Source organism: Podarcis bocagei (assembly GCF_964188305.1).
Source record: "Podarcis bocagei genome assembly, chromosome: 4".
In the NCBI taxonomy this organism is placed as follows: Eukaryota; Metazoa; Chordata; class Lepidosauria; order Squamata; family Lacertidae; genus Podarcis; species Podarcis bocagei.
In genome coordinates, this window is record NC_138128.1 from 73,277,234 (window position 1) to 73,296,146 (window position 18,913).

Here is an 18,913-nt window from a genome sequence, read left to right on the forward strand (position 1 = left end):
GAAAAACGAAATGTTTTATCCATGCGACATAAACAGCTAAGTCAGCAGGGACACAACCCCTTATTCTCCTCTCCTGCCCTTTGACATCTGGAAGGAACAGGTTTTTAGCTGATGCAAGAGACAGGATCGCTTTGCAGAGTCAGGAAGAGGCATGTTGCCTCGTTTCCCCCTAGAGAAGTGTACTGTGCACTTTGGTGGGACTTGTTGGAGGTGTCGCATGTATATGTATGCCGCTGCTGGTAACACTCTTTTGAGTGCAGGTTGTGTCATTGGAGGTAGAGTTAAGCATCTCCAAAACCTTTGAGGGGTGTGTGTGTGTGACAAAAATAAGTTTCTAAACCTTATAGGTATAAAGATAGACTTGAAAATGAAGGGTGTGGTGTCTAGTAAATCACAGAAGCTGAATTTATTCCTGAATAAGTTTTCTGCTACACTGGGGATGAGGGATTCAGTGCCCTACAAATATGACTGACATGGCACCTTCCAAGTCTCAGCATTGGGGTCCATGCTGTTTGGAGCCGGCAGACATTTGGACAGCATCCCTGGTCTAAGGAGAAGCAGAATGCACTGCATGCAACAAGCAATAAAATAAATGCAATAGTGCACAATGTGGCTTTTCTTTATGCAGAATTTGGGTTATGCCATGAACTTCTATTTTGTACTAGGGATGGGTCACTTTCTCACCTGCACGTCATTTGAGTCTTTGCATTTTCTTATGCTTTCTTGAGTGGAATGCACTAAGAACATTTAACGTCATGCATTTTTTTCTGGTCTGGAAGCCTGCCCTTTCAGTAACTCCCTGCACCAGAGCCCATAGCTTTGTTCTCTGCTCTGCTTTGCATGATTTGCCTCGAAGTGGATGAATGATCAAGCCAAAGGAGTCTGCTCTTCCTAAAGAACAATTGAAAATGGAGGCTTTAAATATTTCTCGGCACTTACACTTTGAAGAATGGTTGTGGCTGAATTGCCATTGCACAGGAATTTTAATAACACCGGTGTTATTACCAGATATGCGCAAGCAAAATGAAACGCCAGCAAAAGGGGCCTAATGTGCATATATGTCCAACATGCCAAGTTGATTGCACAGCAAGAAGCCTTGGCAGCCTGCTGGGGAGGCCTGACCTATTATTTGAGAAAGCACTGGCTTGCACTAATGGCCTACTAAAGTCACAGAAGATTTTGTTGTTGCCTTTTAATGTATTGACATAGCAGCCCAGATTTGGTGCCACGGATAACCCGTTTTCAGGAGTCCAAGACTAGAGCCTGATCTTAATGGCTCACCAGCCATTCCACTCTCACATCATAGAGTTGGAGAGGGCCTTGTAGGTATCTGGTTCAATCCTCCGCTGGGTGCAGGAAATACAGAGCTAGAACATGCCCAAGAAATGACTGTCGGGCCTCTGCCAGAAGGTCTGCAGTGAGGAGGAGCCCAGCACCTCTCTAGGTAATTGGTTCCCTTGCCCAACTCCTCTTACTCTCAAGAGGTTTTTCCTAATGTTCAACCCAAGTTGAACATTACCCTACTTGATCAGGTTAAATCTAGTTCTATCCTCTGAGGTACATAGTGGACAAGGCTTTCCCCTCTGTTTGGCAGTCCTTCGGGGATTTTAAGAGGGCTATCACATCCCCCTCCCCCTTAGTCTTCTCTTGACCCAGCTAAATATACCTGGGTCACATCTATTGCCATATATTTAAAGCATTCTTCTACCACGTTCATGGAGAATCCTGGGGTCTGTAGTTCGTTACTAGTACTGGGAATTGTAGCTCTGTGAGGTCAGCACCCATAACAAACTACACCTCCCAGGTGTATGATGTGGAAGCGACCTCAGTTCCTTCACCTTTTCCTCAGAGGACTTGCTTTCCCATGCCTCTAACCATCCTCTGAAACGCGTGGCAAAAGAATAATTGAAACGATCTCTGAGCAGGCATGGAGTAACCTCAGCACTACAGAAAGTGCAGAGAGCCCCCTCAGGCTGCGCATTGCTAGGAAGGAGGGCTTCCAGATCGAAAAGTCGTGATGCTTCTGGAGAGGCTGGAGCCCTGGCATCTCTGCCTCCTCTTCTAAAAATTAAGCACCAGTTGGAACCAGGCCCTGCAAAGCAGAGCAATCTCCTGCAGTCTGCTGTTTAATTATAGTTCCTTCCATCTGGTGGTTTCTCAGGGTGCAGCACAGTCAGTAATTTCTCCTAATAACAAATGACTGTGGGGAACTGGTGCGAATGCCACAGTTCTACAAAGAGGAAGAAATCAAGGCACAGGGAGATTAAAGGTTTGATTAGGAAACAAGGTGGGACATCCAACCTAACTTGGTGTCAGACAAGGTGAGCTTTAGATCACATCACCATTGGCCTTTTGCAGAGAGTGCCATGACTTGGGTGTTGGAGTATGGCATCCTTGCATAGTGTTTCCTTAACTTCCTTCAGCCTGTACAGTAAGCTAAATTGGTCACCATGGGTAATGGAGTCAGTTCTTTTTACCCTCCCTTCTTCTCACTGCCAGTGGTTGCACACTGCAGGTGCTTAACAGGTGCATCTTAGGCTAATGCTGGATACACCTTGGAATCAGGAAATGCAAAGGCAATGCTGGCAGGTGCACATAGCAAGCTGGATGTTCTGTGGGTATCTGTATAGCATGGTGCATCTGATAGGAGCAGGGTCTCATAGGAAGATGCTGTTTTGCTAAATCAGGTCAGTGGCCCATCAGTATTGCCTGCACTGTCTGCTAGTGGCTTTTTAGGGTTTCCGATAGGGGACGTTTCCAGCCTTGGAGTTACTGTGTTTTGAACCTGGGGCCATCTGCATTCAGTGCATGTGTCCTTTTCACTGAGCCATGAAACTTCTCCTGCACAAGGGCCTGCTTTATCTAAGCCTGCCTTGTGATCAGGGCTGTGTGTCTTTCCCGATTCCATGCCAGAACAGAAATATATAGAACATGGTGTGCAGAAATCACCCGTCTGGGAGTCTTGACTATATCTTAAGCTCTTTTGTTTTCAAGGATGCAAAGATAAGCTAGGAAATATGTGGGTGGTGCCCGTATAAAATATTGGAAGCCTTGGAGAATAAGATTCCCACTTTTTAATATATATACACAAATATTTTATACCCCACCTTTCCACCACAAGGTCCACACAGAAGAACGGAGATCTCATCAGTTAGGGAGGTTCATAGTATGGAAGCAGACAGACCTTTGGTTACTCTGATCCCAGGTCATTCAGTGCTCCAGAGACCCAGACCTGCTGTTTGAATTCTGCCTGGAAACAAACTGGCAGACAGAGAGCAGGGTCTCAAGACACAGTAAGCCAAACTGTGACTTAAACCAGGACCACATGAGTGGGTGGTCTCCTGGAGAGAAGCTCGCAGACATTTTGCTCCTCCCCAGCCTTTTCTACTCCCATGCCAGATTGAGCTAAACCAAGGTTTGACTTCACGTGCTGCCTGAACCCAGACTCATGGTTTAGCTCTTTCCTTGCTAAGCACAATCTGTAGCCAATAACAAACCTTGGCATGCATAGCTCTGCCTCTTTGACTATAATCACCTCCTAAAAAGCGCTAATGAAACAAAATAGGGATGTTCCATCATTCAAAATCCGGCCGACAGAACTGTGAATCTGGGCAACTGATGGGCGCGGTTGCCCTTTCACAGCTATTGAAATTTCCAGCAGAGCAGCTTGCTTTGGGAGTCAGCTTCTGTCCGGGCATGATGAGTGAGCAGTAAAGCGGGGGGAGAGTTCGTTGGCCCCGCACAGACTCGTTAGAAGCAGGTCTCGGCTATCTGAAGATGAGCTCACAACTGCAAGCTATTCTTGGCTCCAACCTGCTGGCTGCTGCTAATTTCATGCCCTGTGATCCAGGTAACGCTCTAGTGCCTTGCTCCGTCACCCAGGGCTTGAACTGCTTTTTTAGCCCAGCAGGAACCCAGCTGCTTCTGCTGCCGAGTTTAAGTTGAATAAAAAGCCACTTTGCAAAAGCATCTTGGCAGCACGGGGCAGACTTTTTGCTAACACCACTGGGCAATTTTTCCCCCTTTAGAAAAAAGACAGATACGTATATATTTAAGTATCCAGTATTTTTGCCTGAAATTATTGCATTGTGCTGGAGAAGCTGTGGCTAATACTGGGCCATACTCTCTCCAACCACCGTCTCATTATGAACCTCAGTTTCATTGATTTAGAAGGCTTATTGGGCTGATACAGGAGATCAAAGAAAATACATCTTGAAAATGCAATTGAGATCAATGCACCCAGCTTGTCTGGAATTTTCCAGAGCCTATTCTGTGCACACAAGCTCACATCGAGGTGATGAGCTCTGGTCGGGATTCTCTGTTCTCTCGTATGCGGGGAGAGAAGAGAAGTTTGGGAGAATTAAGCAGCAGTAAAATAGAAGACCGTCTTGATTTGCAGGGCAGCTGAATCACTTCCTATAAATAAGTCCACACAAGTTACTAGCCTATAAAAGTGTTTGCCAACCTGCCTGTATCCACACATTCCCACATTAGTAATTTGTGGGAGACTGGAAGACTGAGAAAGTGAGGAAAGGTAACTTTTTCCCAGGCTGTAAAAGCTTCCTTGCCTGGTCACTTCCAAATGAGTAGACAGGGTAGTCTTTGTAAACAGCAATTCAAAGGTAAAGGGACCCCTGACCGTTAGGTCCAGTCGTGACCGACTCTGGGGTTGCGGCGCTCATCTCGCTTTATTGGCCAAGGGAGCCGGCGTACAGCTTCTGGGTCATGTGGCCAGCATGACTAAGCCGCATCTGGCGAACCAGAGCAGTGCATGGAAACGCCGTTTACCTTCCCACTGGAGTGGTACCTATTTATCTACTTGCACTTTGATGTGCTTTCGAACTGCTAGGTTGGCAGGAGCTGGGACCGAACAATGGGAGCTCACCCCGTCGCGGGGATTCCAACCGCCAACCTTCTGATCGGCAAGCCCTAGGCTCTGTGGTTTAACCCACAGCGCCACCCGCATCCCCTAAACAGCAATTTAGCATGCCACAAATTACTAACAGAGGCACAAGTGTGGATGCAGGGCAGGCAGGCAAGATACTATGGGATTTCTGTAGGCATTTGCCCACATGGTTTAAAACCTACCTTCCTAAGTGCTAAAACTTTGCGTCTTCTGAATGAACACAGAGATTCCAAGTAACATTGACTCCTGTCCCCACTGCCTCATTTCATTTCTTGTTCTCCCATGAAATCTCTTGCATAAAAAAATGCCACATTTACCCTCACATGGGACAGCCATTTCTTATCACAGGCAAAAGGCTTCGTCTTAAATTACAGGCCTTCTGTGGCAGAGAATTTTCCCCCATGTGGAGATTAAAGGGTTCACATTGTGTATCTTGACTGCTGGCACAATTCATAGAAGAAAAGGGAGGAGGAGCCCTTCCCCCTCCCCCTGGTGTTTTTAACCTTCCTTAATGAGAACTAAGAAAAAGGTCACAATGTGATTCACACTGTGAAGTGGCCAGTAATGCAGCAAGGGGTGTCTTGAGGTTCCCAATAGCAGACATGCTCCTTGAGTGGTGTGGGGTTAATCGCTTTGCAAAGTCTGCAGCCCTGCAAGCTTCAGGGCGCTGCGAAGCCGTGACCTTGGGCTGCTGTGCCTGCGACTTGTGACAGGGAGACTCGGGGACAAGCCGTGTCATGTCTTTTTGTTCTTTCTGAAGCATAGTTTTTGCAACCCTCTTTGACACACTTTTCCTCCCTTCCTTAGGACTTCTTTGAAAGCTACATTTCCATGGCTTCCACTGTGCCTTCTGTGCTGTGCTTGATTGGGAACTTCCTGCTAGTCAACAAGTAAGTGCAACTGCATTAGGCATGACCATTTTCTCCCCTCTGTGCAATCCTGGCCACGCCACCTCTCCCTCCACCCCCCACCCCCGAGGCTGTAGCGTTAGCACAGCAGTGGGCTACAAGTTAAGCTAAGAAACGCTTGATGGGCAAATCGGTTTAGGCAGAAAACCCTGAGAAGCAGAGAAGCTTCTCAGAGCAGTCACATCTTGTAATTTAGTCCCATGACGATGGCAGGCAGTATCCGAAATTGTTCAGGCGATGCCAGTTGCGGGAGGCTAGCAGACTTCCAAGTCTGCCACTTCATCCTGAACAGATGTGCCTGTAGCCTAATGTAGGAAGAGAAGAAGAGCCAGGGTAGCGGCATTCAAGGGGAAGGGAAGATAAACGTTTAGCAGCTTGAGATTGTATTCAATGGGCAGATCAGCATCCAAGCAATGAGCTCGTACAGCTGACCATTGCCACGTATTACACTTTAACTACACACTGATAGGTACCATATTTTTCGCTCTATAAGATGCACCAGACCACAAGACGCACCTAGTTTTTGGAGGAGGAAAACAAGAAAAAAAATATTCTGAATCTCAGAAGCCAGAACAGCAAGAGGGATCGCTGCACAGTGAAAGCAGCAATCCCTCTTGCTGTTCTGGCTTCTGTGATAGCTGCGCAGCCTGCATTCGCTCCATAAGACGCACACACATTTCCCCTTACTTTTTAGGAGGGAAAAAGTGAGTCTTATAGAGCAAAAAATACAGTAATTAAAAGCTCCCCCTGCCACTAAATCAGGATATTGCAGACAGCCAAGCTATCCCAGGATGAGACAATCGCAGTACAGCAGGCATGTCCAACGTCCATTTTGGGGACCTAATCCGGCCCCTGTGGCAGCTTTTTTCCTGGGGTAAAATCCTAAAAAAAGCTCAACAACAACTTCAGTCCTAAGAAAAGGTTCACAACCTTGGTTGGCCCCTTGGTCTGCCCTCACAGCCCTTCGCTTCATCACATCTGGCCCTCTTTGAAAAATGTTTGGACACCAATGCAGTACAGTCTATTCAGCATCTGTTCACAGGTGTGGGTGTGGAAGAGAGCTAGAGCGACAGACACACAGACAGACAGAGGTTTGCACATAAAGTTTCAAGGCTTTTGCCCTTCTATTCAAACTTAAAACCTCAAATTCTCATATAGCCTAGAAGCTTGCATCTCGCTCATTGCATTCCCTCGAGGGACCACTTCCTGTGATTCCTTTTTTCTACATCAGGCCTATTTCTCTTGCATGCGGACTTTCTTGTGTCTAGTAAACAGAGGCCAGGGTTTGGTCTGGCACAGAGGGATATTCCTCTTTCATATCCACCACCCCCTGCCAAGAGAACTGGAGAAACAACACTGTGTAGTTCTTTCCACCTCCTGGGTCAAAATCTTTGCACTAGGACTCCAGTGCTGGAGCTCCTCAGCTCCCTGCCGAGCAGGAGCTGTAGTTTCTGTGCCTGTGATGTTCTAGGGATGCCGATGCTTTTTCATCTTCCTTATTCTTTGCGCACTCCAGCAATGAAACTGTGGAAAGCCACCTGAAAATCCCAGGGGTGGCCGCGCAATGCACCTGCTGTACGTCTGAGACTTGTTCTCCAGAATCTTCCAGTGGAGAAAGCCCTCGTTTGCTTAAATGGAGCTCTCTGAATGTTAATGCCCAAATGTTCTGCATTGCTACTGCTGTTTTATTGCAGAATACAGAAAACACGGGTGGCGACGGTAGTTGTTTTCCAAATTATGCCTTGGAAGTGGAAAGAAGCAGAAGGCAAAAAAGGAAGGGCACCCAGAGATAGAAACGCCTGCTCCTCCTCCTCTTCTTAAATATTCTCCAGGTTGGAAAACCATTTCGCAAAAGCCATTATGTGCTTAATGCATTACATTTTAAATGTAGCATTCATTTATCTTTGGCACATTGTTGATTCTGCTGAGTGGCACATCCATAATCAATAAGTGTTTTATTATGCTAAGTTTTCGGCGTCATAAATACACATGAGGCTGGCTTGCATTTATGGAAACTCCTGAGCAAATCGGTTCCCTGTAGTTCAGTTGCCTCCAGAGAGTAACTTATGACTACTCTGTGCTCCACCCTTGTTAAGGGCATCTGCTCTCGTGGCTAAAATATGATGATGCTTTTGAAATGGATTTCCTGACTGTGTGGGTGAAGGTGACATTTTTTTTTGGGGGGGGGAGAAGAGAGCGAGGAAGAAACTAGCATGTTCAGTGTGCAAGAAGTGGTGCTTCTTTTTGCCCAATCTATTCTGCTTCCTTATTGTGTCTTTCTGGAACTGTTGCATGCAAACAGGTTGCATTTCTCAGGGAGTCCCTGAGCCAGGCAGACAACATCTCTAACTTGTTCAGTGACGTGGCATGAAGCGTATCCCATCTGGAGCCTCTTAAAAGGAGGATGTATATCACAAGAGGATGTTTGAACTGCAGTCTCTTATCCCTAAAAGAGAAATAGAATGCCCACCCGCTGCTAGAATCATGGTCATTTTATGCCTTTTTTCTCTCTCCTTCCCTGCCCTCTCTGCTGAAAGGGAGCCAGTCAAGTCTTCAGTGTCTATAATAAGTAACCTCCCTGTTCAGGCAGCTAATTATCTTGTAGTGATAAGCATGCGATTGCTATTCCCCAGGCTGCAGTATTCCCCAGGCAGGCTTCATTCCTGTTATTGCTGCCTGTTGCTGTTGTGATTTCTGTTGGGCATTTCCAACTTGGCAGGGTTTATAGAGACAGTAGATCAAGAAAAGACTGATGCGAGAAAAGTAGAATCTGTACATTTGATATAAATGGTGGGGGGGATGCTTATTGTTCCAAGCCCCTCCTCACCCACCCATTTTTGCCTTAAGTTCTTTGTAAGTGGTTCAGCCATCTCTGCAACTTTAGTTGAGAGCAGCAGCACATACGCTGGTTCATCTCTCTAGTTACCTGGCTTCCTTTAAGTCATTGGAGAACTCTCCAGGGCTCTTGTATCAGCAGCCTTCCTTACAAACAGGAGGCATAACTAGGCGGCTGGTGGACAGTGCTTGTAGCAAGGCATTGTGGGAGGTTTGGAGGAAATGCCATGTTTTCCCCCTTTTGCAACTAAACGCCGATTAAAGAGAGTATCAGATTTGGAGTCAGCCAGAGAGAAGTACAGGCAACTCTCTTCAACTCGACAAAGCAGTGTGGAAAATAAGGAACTTTCCATTTGTCGTGAGACAGAATGTTGAATTTCCTGCACAAAAAGACTGCATTCAGGCGCTGTAATAATAAGATGCTCCATAATTAAGGTAAATAAAAGCCAAAGTCTATCCCAGAAACAAAGCTACTGGTCCATTTCACCCTGTGCTGCAGCCCTGTTTAAGAGGCAGGCCCTGCCTGTTTTTTTAAAAAAATACTTTACACTCTAACTTTACACCACACCTTGGTTAGAGTGTGGTGCTGATAACGCCAGGGTTGCCGGTTCAATCCCTGTATGGGAGGGACAGCTGCAAGCTCCTGCATTGCAGGGGATTGGTCTAGATGATCCATGGGGTCCCTTCCAACTACAGTTCTATAAAGAATTCTATGAAGAATCTCAATTCTACGAAGAAGCCTCTTCAGATTCACATGGGGAAAATGCAAACTGATAGGCAACAGGTGGAGTGAAGCATATCACACATTATCTTTTTAAGGGTGATGCTGAAGAGTACTCTTTGAAATGTGAACATGTGCAATGTCTAGGTATGCTCCTCATGGAATTGTGGTTGGCTGAAGCCCCCCAATGAGTGTGCAATTACTAGCAAACCTGGGCTGATCTATAAAATGGCTCTTTTAAGGTGAGGGCCCCAGCACCAGAGTCCTTTCTGCGTACCTGGATGGTGTGGCAATGGGGCGGGGTGAGGTTGGGGCTGTGTGGGTGCACAGAGGAGCCAGTCCTGTGCTTCTGCTGTGACTGCCCCCATTCCACCAGCAGCAGCAACACTGATGTGAGAAGGGTAGCGTCATGCCTGCTGCTTCTCTTGGCTTGGGTGCAAAGGCGAGTCACCTCTTGTGGCACTTTCAGCCGGAAAAGAGCTGGAAGGCTTAGTGTTAAACGCAGGGCCCATTTGTTTATAGCAGATAGATGTGGGGGGACAGATTAGCAGTCTTATTCAGGTATGCACTTGGCCTCGTTTTGATTTTGGATGTAGGAAAGATCTCAAAAGCCCTGTTTTCCCTCGGTGAACCTGCTCAACGTGCCCTTTCATTGTAATGTCTCAATGCTAACTGGCAAATTTGCCTCTTAATGTAGGTTTCTGCACAAATTGACGCGTTTAGACTGAGCACTTGGCTCTTAGAGAGCCAGTGTGGTGTAGTGGTTAAGAGCGGTAGTCACGTAATCTGGGAAACCAGGTTCGTGTCTCCGCTCCTCCACATGCAGCTGCTGGGTGACCTTGGGCCAGTCACACTTCTTTGAAGTCTCTCAGCCCCACTCACCTCACAGAGTGTTTGTTGTGGGGGAGGAAGGGAAAGGAGAATGTTAGCCGCTTTGAGACTCCTGAAGGGGAGTGAAAGGCAGGATATCAAATCCAAACTCTTCTTCTTAGGGGAGACGGCGCATTTCACACTCAGTTGTGAGAAGCCAGAACAGGGCTCCTCGGTTCCTGCCTCTGCCACTGGTATTCTGTCTCGATTTGTGCAACGTGCCTCCCCTTCCCTCTGCCTTTCCCCACCTCCTCATTGCTTGGGACGTCTCTGTACCTCGTGTGTCCTTCTGTTTGGTGCTGCTGTGCAACACCCAGTCGGGAGGAGAGAAGGAAAAGAGCAGGGGGCTCTTCTTGCACAGAAGCCACATGCTATAACCCTGCTTGCCTTTCTCCTCCAGGGTCTCCGTCAGCGTGCGCATTCTCTCCTCCTTGGTCACCATGCTGGCTGCCTTGGTGGTGATCACGGTGCTGGTGAAAGTGGACACCTCCTCCTGGACTTCGGGTTTCTTCATCATCACCATCGTCTGTGTGGTTGTCTCCAGCAGCGCTGCCACCATCTTCAGCAGCAGCGTCTTCGGCCTGACGGGAAACTTTCCCATGCGGAATTCCCAAGCTCTGATTTCAGGTTAAGTCTCCTCCCTGTGATCCGCCCGGCTGGAAACTGTAGTTTGTGAGACAGGGCTTCTCCAATTGCTTTTAATTTTCTTCGTGGGCAGGATGCATGTGCTGTCTCTTAGGCTTGAGGTTTTGGCAGCGCCTAGTCCCATGACGATGCATTCACTCTGAACGAAGTTAACAGAAGATGACTTTGAAAATAAAGAACCGCACAGTGTTGTCGGACGGAAGTTCCGAAGGAAGCTCAGCAGATTAAGCAAGCTGACTCTCTGGTTTATGTGGATTTTCCCCCTCTGCCCGCTTTCCTTGGTTCTTATTTCTTCCTCAGAGGTCCAGCCTTGCAGTATTTCAGTTTGGGAAAACGGAGTTAACTTTTCGTACGAAAAGAAAACATCTGCATTTAGCTCTGTGTTTGTTTATATCTCAGGGAAAAAAATATGAAACTTTGCATTGTCTCATTTCATATTCAGCATTAACATTCATTTCCATAACTGATGAGTTCCAAGTTTGCAGCTATGAATGATGAGGCCCCTCGAGGTTTAGCAGACGTTGATAACACTGGAAATGTGCTTTGAGAGAGACGAGGTGGGAAGAGAGATGCTAAAATCAATACAGAGGTTTCAGGTTTTCTTTTTTTTTTCTAGGCCGTAGCAAAGAATGTTATTAGGGGGGTTGACCCACTGTGCAGACTTTCACCAGACCTCCTGTTGGAAACCTCCCAGTATTTGCAGAGTACTGGAGCAAATCTTTATTTTTAGTGCAGATCAAGAAAGCCACACTATGCCTGCATAAAAGAAACAATTTGGCAACAAAACCAGGAGGCCAAAAGGCTTTACCCACCAGACCACAGAAACGCTATTTCGCAGAATTGCAAGTCGGGGTGGAATTGTGCCCGTACATTTTTCATCCAGTCTCAGTCAAAACAATTTAAGCTTAGCCCTTCTGGGAACGGGGGTGGTTTTTAAGCATTGCAGATGAGAGTCTCTTGGTGACATTTCCCTGTTGGTTTACTTGCTTTTTTGTGTGTGAAAAAAACAATTACATGAAGCCATCTTGACATAAATGTTTTGTTTTTTTTTTTTTGTGGGGGAAAGGGAATCTGATGATTTTTGCAAGAGTGTCATTGCTCAAATGCAGAAATCCTTCAACACTTGTGTGTCTCTCTGTGTGGTTTTGCTGCGAAACAAAAGCTAACCCTTCCCAAACCTCACAATGGGATGTTACCGTTGTTAATCCAAGACATGCATGTGAGAAGAGGGTCTTGGGATGGGAAAAAACCCCACAAGTTAACAAGAGCAAGGACACAAGTGGCCAAAGGTAAATCCGTTGTGAGCAGAACAAACCAAAATCGCAGGATCTCTGGCTAGATAACATTGCAGAGCAAATGCAGCTGAACTGCGAACTTCCCTAATTACTGCTTTTGTCGCTTTCCCCACTTCCAGCTTGTCTGATTCAGAGCCACTCCCCACTGCAAGTGTCTGGCTCTGGGAGACGCAGTATAGGCCAGGGCTTATTTCACAGTTCGTTGACTTTTGTTCTCCTTCCTCGCCCTCTTTCCTCGCCATGTAGGTCAGGCCATGGGAGGAACAGTGAGCGCCGTGGCATTGGTGGTGGATCTGGCAGCGGCACCTGATGTTACAGACAGTGCTTTGGCCTACTTCCTGACAGCAGACCTCTTCGTTATTCTGTGTATTGGGATGTACTTGATCCTTCCCAAGCTGGAGTATTCCAGGTAAATCCCCTTGGACCATCAGGTTGCCACGCAGCTTGTGCCTTAATGACTGAGTTCCAAAACAGCTTCCTCTCGATGCTTCCTGCCTTTTTGTGGAGGTCCCCTTCTGCCCTAAGTGGGAAATGTGCTGACTCTTTCCCCCTGTTTGCTCTCTCCAGCTGAACTTCCTGATTTGATTGAAAAGAAAACCAGACAGGAACTGTGGGATTTACCACTGTGCACACACACACACGGTTGCTTGAGAAGCTATGAACCACTTAGATAGTGCTGGTGACTGTGGCTTCTAACCCTAACGCCCCGGGGCCAGCAAGCTGTATCAGCCTTGTGGCAGAGCTGCTTCTGAATCTAGCATTCACGCTGTTGCTACGAGACTTCTTGAAATCACTGTGGTTCGTAGCTCTCGCTTAAGTGACGCAGTCCAGTCCCAGTGTGTTTTCTAGCTGTAGGTTGAAAATAACAAGCTTGTGAGCCATTGCCTGCTAATTTTCTGGTACCAATTAAGGCCGCTGTTGCCTTAGAGGTAGTCTCCTATGATGCAGGATACTTAGTGAGGAGCTTTATGTGGATTCTTATCGGACCTCTGCAGAATTGCTCCTATCTATATCGCCTCCCTTCCTCTGCTTTTATCAGGGACTGGGCAGAGAAGGAATGGTGGAGACCACCTCCCCAGCCTGACTCTTCCAGAGAAGAGGAAGAGGGGTTTAAGGGAGGTCACAGCTCAGGCAGATGAGGGGGAAAGTTGGGAAATAATGGGAGAGGGGGAAGAGATAGAGGAAACACCGGGGGGGGGCAACAGATGACAGACACACTGTCTTTAGAAAGCATTCCAGACTCCCCTCTCCCAGAACCCGGCGAGCCTTGAATGTAGGAGAGCAAAGAGCTCAAAGGTAGAGGGCACTTGTCAGCACCCGTAGGGATGACAAATGAGGAAGTGGGAGAGATGGGGGCAGGGTGGAGATTCACTCAGGACAACACCGTTATCCAAGAGGCTGGGTTCCAAAGCCTCTCTGTGAATACTGAATAAAAAGCGGATGGTAAGAATCATTTCCTTGTCTTTGTATATTCCTGGGCAACCAGCCACATGGGAGTTGCTGGCAGCCTCCTGACAGCTAGGGAGGTAGTTCTGTTGCCACCCAGAGACTCACTGTCAGCTGGTGCTGCAGTGGCTTAGGGGACAAGTTGTCAGATTTCTGGTCTTGCTTGGCAGGCCACTATCTCTTGAGTCCTCACCACAGATTTGCAAAGTAGGGATAGGAATGCAAATGTGCCTTTAAAGCAGGGGCAGCCAAAGTTGTGCTCTCCAGATGTTGCTCTGCTATGGGTCCCACCATCCCTTACCATTGGCCATGCTGGCAGGGGGCTGATGTAGAAGAGATTGTCTGTGGCTGTCTAGATCTCCCATACATCCAGCCCTCCCGTCTCCATGCTGCTCCATAACAGGGATCGTTGGAATAGGGTCCACCAGCCTCCTCTTTTGTCGCCTCTGCTCAGACACTCCTGACTCATTCATACACTCCCCAAGCTACAGGAGCTTGAATAAATGACTCACAACACAAACAAAGTATTAGTCTTCTCTGACTAGCAGTGGCAACCCAGAGATTTGTTGTGCCACCTGAGATCCTTCAGCTGCTGCCAAAGAATCGCACCATATGCAAACCGTGGCTTCTGGCACTGTTGTCATCTTTGATGATTATCTCCTTTCCGTTTCAGTCCCTAGTTTTGCCATCTTTGTTGGGCTTCCTGACGCTAGCCTTTTTTCTGTGCCTCTCTTATTTCAGGTACTATATGGAAAGGCGACAGGGCGGCACGCAGCCACCATGTGTCTTGCCTAGTGACTATTTGGAGGATGGCGATACAGCCACAGGCAACACCAGCCTGCTTCCCCCAGACAGAAACCAGAGAGGAAGAATCCCTCCCTTGGGATCCATCCTAAAGGAGATGGGCGTGCTGGGCTTCTGCGTCTTCTACGTCTATTTCATCTCTATCATCATCTTCCCTGCAATCTCATCCAGCATAGAGTCTGTCGACAAGGTCCCAGGGAGCTTGTGGACGGACAAGTACTTCACGCCCCTCACTAGTTTCCTTCTGTACAATTTTGCCGACTGGTGCGGACGGCAGATCACCGTCTGGATCCAGGCCCCTGGACCAAAGAGCAAGTTGCTGCCGGCTCTGGTTCTGCTGAGAACTTTCTTCGTGCCGGTCTTCATGCTGTGCAACTTCCAACCTCGGAAACACATCGCGAAGGTCTTCTTCACCCAGGATGCCTATCCGGTGGTCTTCACGGTGTTGCTCGGATTCAGCAACGGCTACCTGAATACATTAGCCATGATGTATGGCCCCAAAGTCACACCAAAAGAGCTGTCAGAGGCAGCCGGAGTATTGATGATGATGTTCTTGCAGTTGGGGCTGGCTTTGGGATCCGTCTTCTCGGTTCTTGCTGTCCACCTCATGTAGAAGCAAGCAAGGGGAAGATTCAAGTCCATCCCCTGAGCTTTGGGGTGCAGTTGTACCTTGGTTTTCAAACAGCTCAGTTCTCGAACATGTTGGCTCCCGAATGCCGCAAACCCGGAAGTGAGTGTTCTGGTTTTCAAATGATTTTTGGAAGCTGAATGTCCGATGGGGCTTTCACGGCTTCCAATTGGCTGCAGAAGCTTCCTGCAGCCAATCAGAAGCCACTCTTTGGTTTTCGAACATTTTGGAAGTCAAATGGACTTCCGGAACAGTTTCTGTTTGACTTCCAAGGTACAACTGTAGAAGGATTTTATTTATTTTTATTTTCCAATCATGTTCAGAAAGCAACCATTTCCTTGTTTTTCAGGAGGTGATCAGAACTCTCTTGACTGTAGCAGCGGGGAAGATGCTTAGAAACATAACACAAAATACAGGGGCCAAATTCACACCCTTACCATGCGTCGCTGAGACTTTCCCCATTTCCTGTGTCATGTTTAACAGTGTGTTTGTTCGTAATGTTTTTGGTACTTGTACATATTTTGCCTTAGAGGATCAATGGGATAAGGAACCGCTTACATTTTGCCAAGCATACTTGGAAATTAAATCCTGGACTCTTGACTTTTTTATTGCAGAAAATCTACAAATTGTTAATAATAATAATAATAATAGCAATTGTTATGGAAAAACTCTCCATGCAGCAGTTAACTTGCTGCATGTTTCTTGAGAGGCATCTTATGCAAACCCGCGGGGAGGGGGGATATGCCTTTTGAGTAGGTTCTGTTGTATTCATGCTATGGGAGCAAGTAGCAAATATACATACCAGGTGGGAAGAATTCTCAGCAGCTGCTTTTAATAAGGGGAAATCATGGAATGATGCCAGGTGAAAAGAGGGTGTCATTAAGCAACATTCAACATGTGCTTCTAGCCAAGTCCCTAGAGTGAAGGGCAAATGCCAAGGAACCTTGATTATCCAGAAACCGAGAGTGCAAGGACTCCTCATCCTGGGACCAGAACTTTAAAAAGCACAGGAGAGCCAAAATGAGGGTAAGAATTGCTCCTGTCACCGAGTGTACTTGTAGAGGTGTGGTTATTAATTGCCTGGGGCCTTAGAGCCATTATGCACTCTCAATCCCAACTTCTCAGAATGCACCCAAATCATGGCTGCTATTGAAATCCCCATTTAAAGCAGGGGAATCAAGCTTAAAATTCATGGGTTAAGGCCATCAGCAGCTAATAGCCACGATGGTTATGTTCTAGCTGCATTGCTGAAGGCCGTAGGCTTCTGAACAACCGTTGTTGGAAGCTGCGAGAAGGGAGAGTGCTGCTCTTGTGGGCATGCCATGGGTTTTTCTGTTTGTCCACAGTGAGAACAGGGTGCTAGACTAGATGGGCTATTGGCCTGATCCAGGAGGCTCTTCTTACATTCTGAGCACTGGCAAAAGCTTTGAAGTATGCAGAATTAGTCCAGGATGCCATTGTTCCTTGTGTCATGAGGATGGGGGGTGACACTGCATCATTGAGCTTGCTTTGTTGAGGGCAGAACCAGCCGTTTTAATGGAAATGGAAGAGGCTTACTTTGCAAAGTAAATGCAAGGGAAGGAAACTGGTAGGGGAGAGGTGTTTTAACAGTTCTACCCACCCAGACTGCTTGACTTATGGAAAATAATAATAATAATAATCCTTTGTTACCCAGACTGGTTGGCTTTTATAAAAAAAAAATGAAAAAATCCTGGTGACCTACAGGTGTTTAGGACAACAACTCCTAATGTCCCCACCTAGCAAAACCCACTGCCATGTTTAACCCATTTTCCCCACGTGAAAGGTTTTGAAACTGGAAGAAAGCTCAAAAGGGAACAGGCGAATGGCCTCTGTAGGCATTTGTAGAGGAAGAATTTAGCAAGCAGGAGATTGTTTCAGCCTCTTTCCCACTCTCCAATTCTTCCTTTACATTATCTCGGCCAACTCTGGCTCGCAGAAAGGTGTTCATGGCATATGATTAAGAAGGAGGAAACGCCAGAAAAGCCTAACTAGGGTTTCCAAGTAAATGCTTTCAACAAGAAAAGGCATCCTAGCACTTGCATTGCACCTTTTCCTTTGAGATGCAGCTTGCCAGGTTTATTGCTGCAAACAAAATTTGACAGAGGGATGGCATGGCAGGTGACAAAAGTGACGTGCCGCTACAGCCCAAGCTTTTATTTCAACTGGTGAAGAAGCAAGGTCTTGGCTGTGTCATATATTATCTGACAGCATCCCTTTACTTTGACTTGAGACAACAATCCTGTACCCTCTTACCTGGGAGTAAGTCCCATTGAACTCTGAGTAATTCTGTAGGATCTCTCAGTGACTGCTAGGTTAATCCTGCTCCATGTAAACCAGGGATGGGGAAGGAACCTGTAGCCATCCAGATGTCATTGGACTCCAAATACCACCAGCCACAGCTAGCATGTCCAGTGGTGAGGGTTGATGGGAGTTGTAGTCCAACATCAGGAGGTTTTCCCATCTTTGATCTACACCAGGTTTCCTCAAACCAGATGTTTTGAGACTACAATTCCCATCATCCCTGACCACTGGTCCTGCTAGCTAGGGATCATGGGAGTTGTAGGCCAAAAACATCTGGAGGGCCGAGTTTGAGGACGCCTGAGTTACACCTTTTGGAACTGAATTCAGTGCTAACTTTTACTTGTATAAAGTAGTAATGCAAATGGTTATTAAGTTTTCTTCAAAGTGCACAACAGGGTGCCAGTGGTTAAATAACACAATAATGTTCCCATGCTGGTGAACGTTGTTTCTTTAGCTAAAGGGACTAGATGCTTTTGAAAAGTAAGGCTTCTGAAATATGTGGGAATGTTTGGGCAAAAAAAAGGCATTATAGAATAGAACAGACGTGGCTTAATGTCTTGAAGTTTATCTTAATCACAGTCATCATTGGTTGGTTTAGCTTCAGGCTGTGGTCCTCTAGAATGTACAGGCCTGCTGGGAGTAAGCTCTGCTGAAAACATCTGGATTTACTTTTGAGTAGACATGTATAGGATTGAGCTTTGAGAGGGAGAAATCAAAACTACAGTTACCAATCTATGTATAAGCCAAAAGGGAAGACTAGAAGGAGACTTTGCACAATTCAGTAGGCTTCAAAATTGTGTCTAATATCGCAACATCATGAAGTATGTACTCATTTGAACTCGGGCAGTGTGCTGTTGTAGAGGGTTATTTTTTCAGGCAAAGATGCAACTCGTAAGCACCCGATGAAAGCGTTAAGCAGGGAAAATACTTGCTTTGGGTTTCACTGTCTCGCGCTTCTTCACATCTTAGAATTTCTTGCATGCATGACATTTACATGCCCCCCCAAACCCTGTGTGTGTGTGTGTGTGTGTGTGTGTGTGTGTGTGTGTGTACTGGTCCTCGTGAGGAATCCACACACATCTGTTTCATTGCACGTGCAATGGGGGTGGGGCAAAGATGTGTCTGCTCAAAAGATGTTGTGATGCCTTCAATCGATTTCCATATAGGGAGCTGGGAAGCAAATAGAGGACTGAGGAGGGTGCCAGGCATAACTTTTAAATGTTAGGACATTGGTAATGAAGTCAGCATCCTCTTTCTGGTGGGTATGTGTAGTTAAAGCACTGTGAGTCCCACCCCCACCCCCGAGACCCTCCCCTGTGCAAGGTCCATAGAATTACTTTCAGCTTGCACAAGAACAACAGGGTGTCAGTCACGCCAGAGAGATTCCCAGGGGGTGTGATTCCAAGGTTTGTACAACTAACTGAACCACTGGCACAGCTTAAGATGTGGCAGATTTGTCAAATGCTAGGTCTGTCTGGGGGATGAATTAGAGAAGGACTTAAAAGCGCAGCTCTCTGTGGCTCCGTTATTTAA

General features: G+C 46.8%; 1 protein-coding gene across 2 annotated transcripts in view; it reads left to right on the forward strand.

The window, feature by feature from the left end:
• The window catches only part of SLC29A3 (solute carrier family 29 member 3), a gene marked incomplete at its 5' end in the record, with an annotated part of 30,990 nt that extends 12,294 nt beyond the window's left edge, over positions 1–18,696 (forward strand). For both annotated transcript variants that reach the window (XM_081192318.1, XM_081192317.1), the window contains 4 exons: positions 5,714–5,796; positions 10,641–10,867; positions 12,427–12,589; positions 14,368–18,696. In XM_081192318.1, coding sequence (XP_081048444.1) covers positions 5,714–5,796; positions 10,641–10,867; positions 12,427–12,589; positions 14,368–15,043 — 1,149 coding nt within the window. In that variant the 3' untranslated portion in view covers positions 15,044–18,696. The remainder of the gene's footprint in view (positions 1–5,713; positions 5,797–10,640; positions 10,868–12,426; positions 12,590–14,367) is intronic.
• Positions 18,697–18,913: the final 217 nt, after the last annotated feature.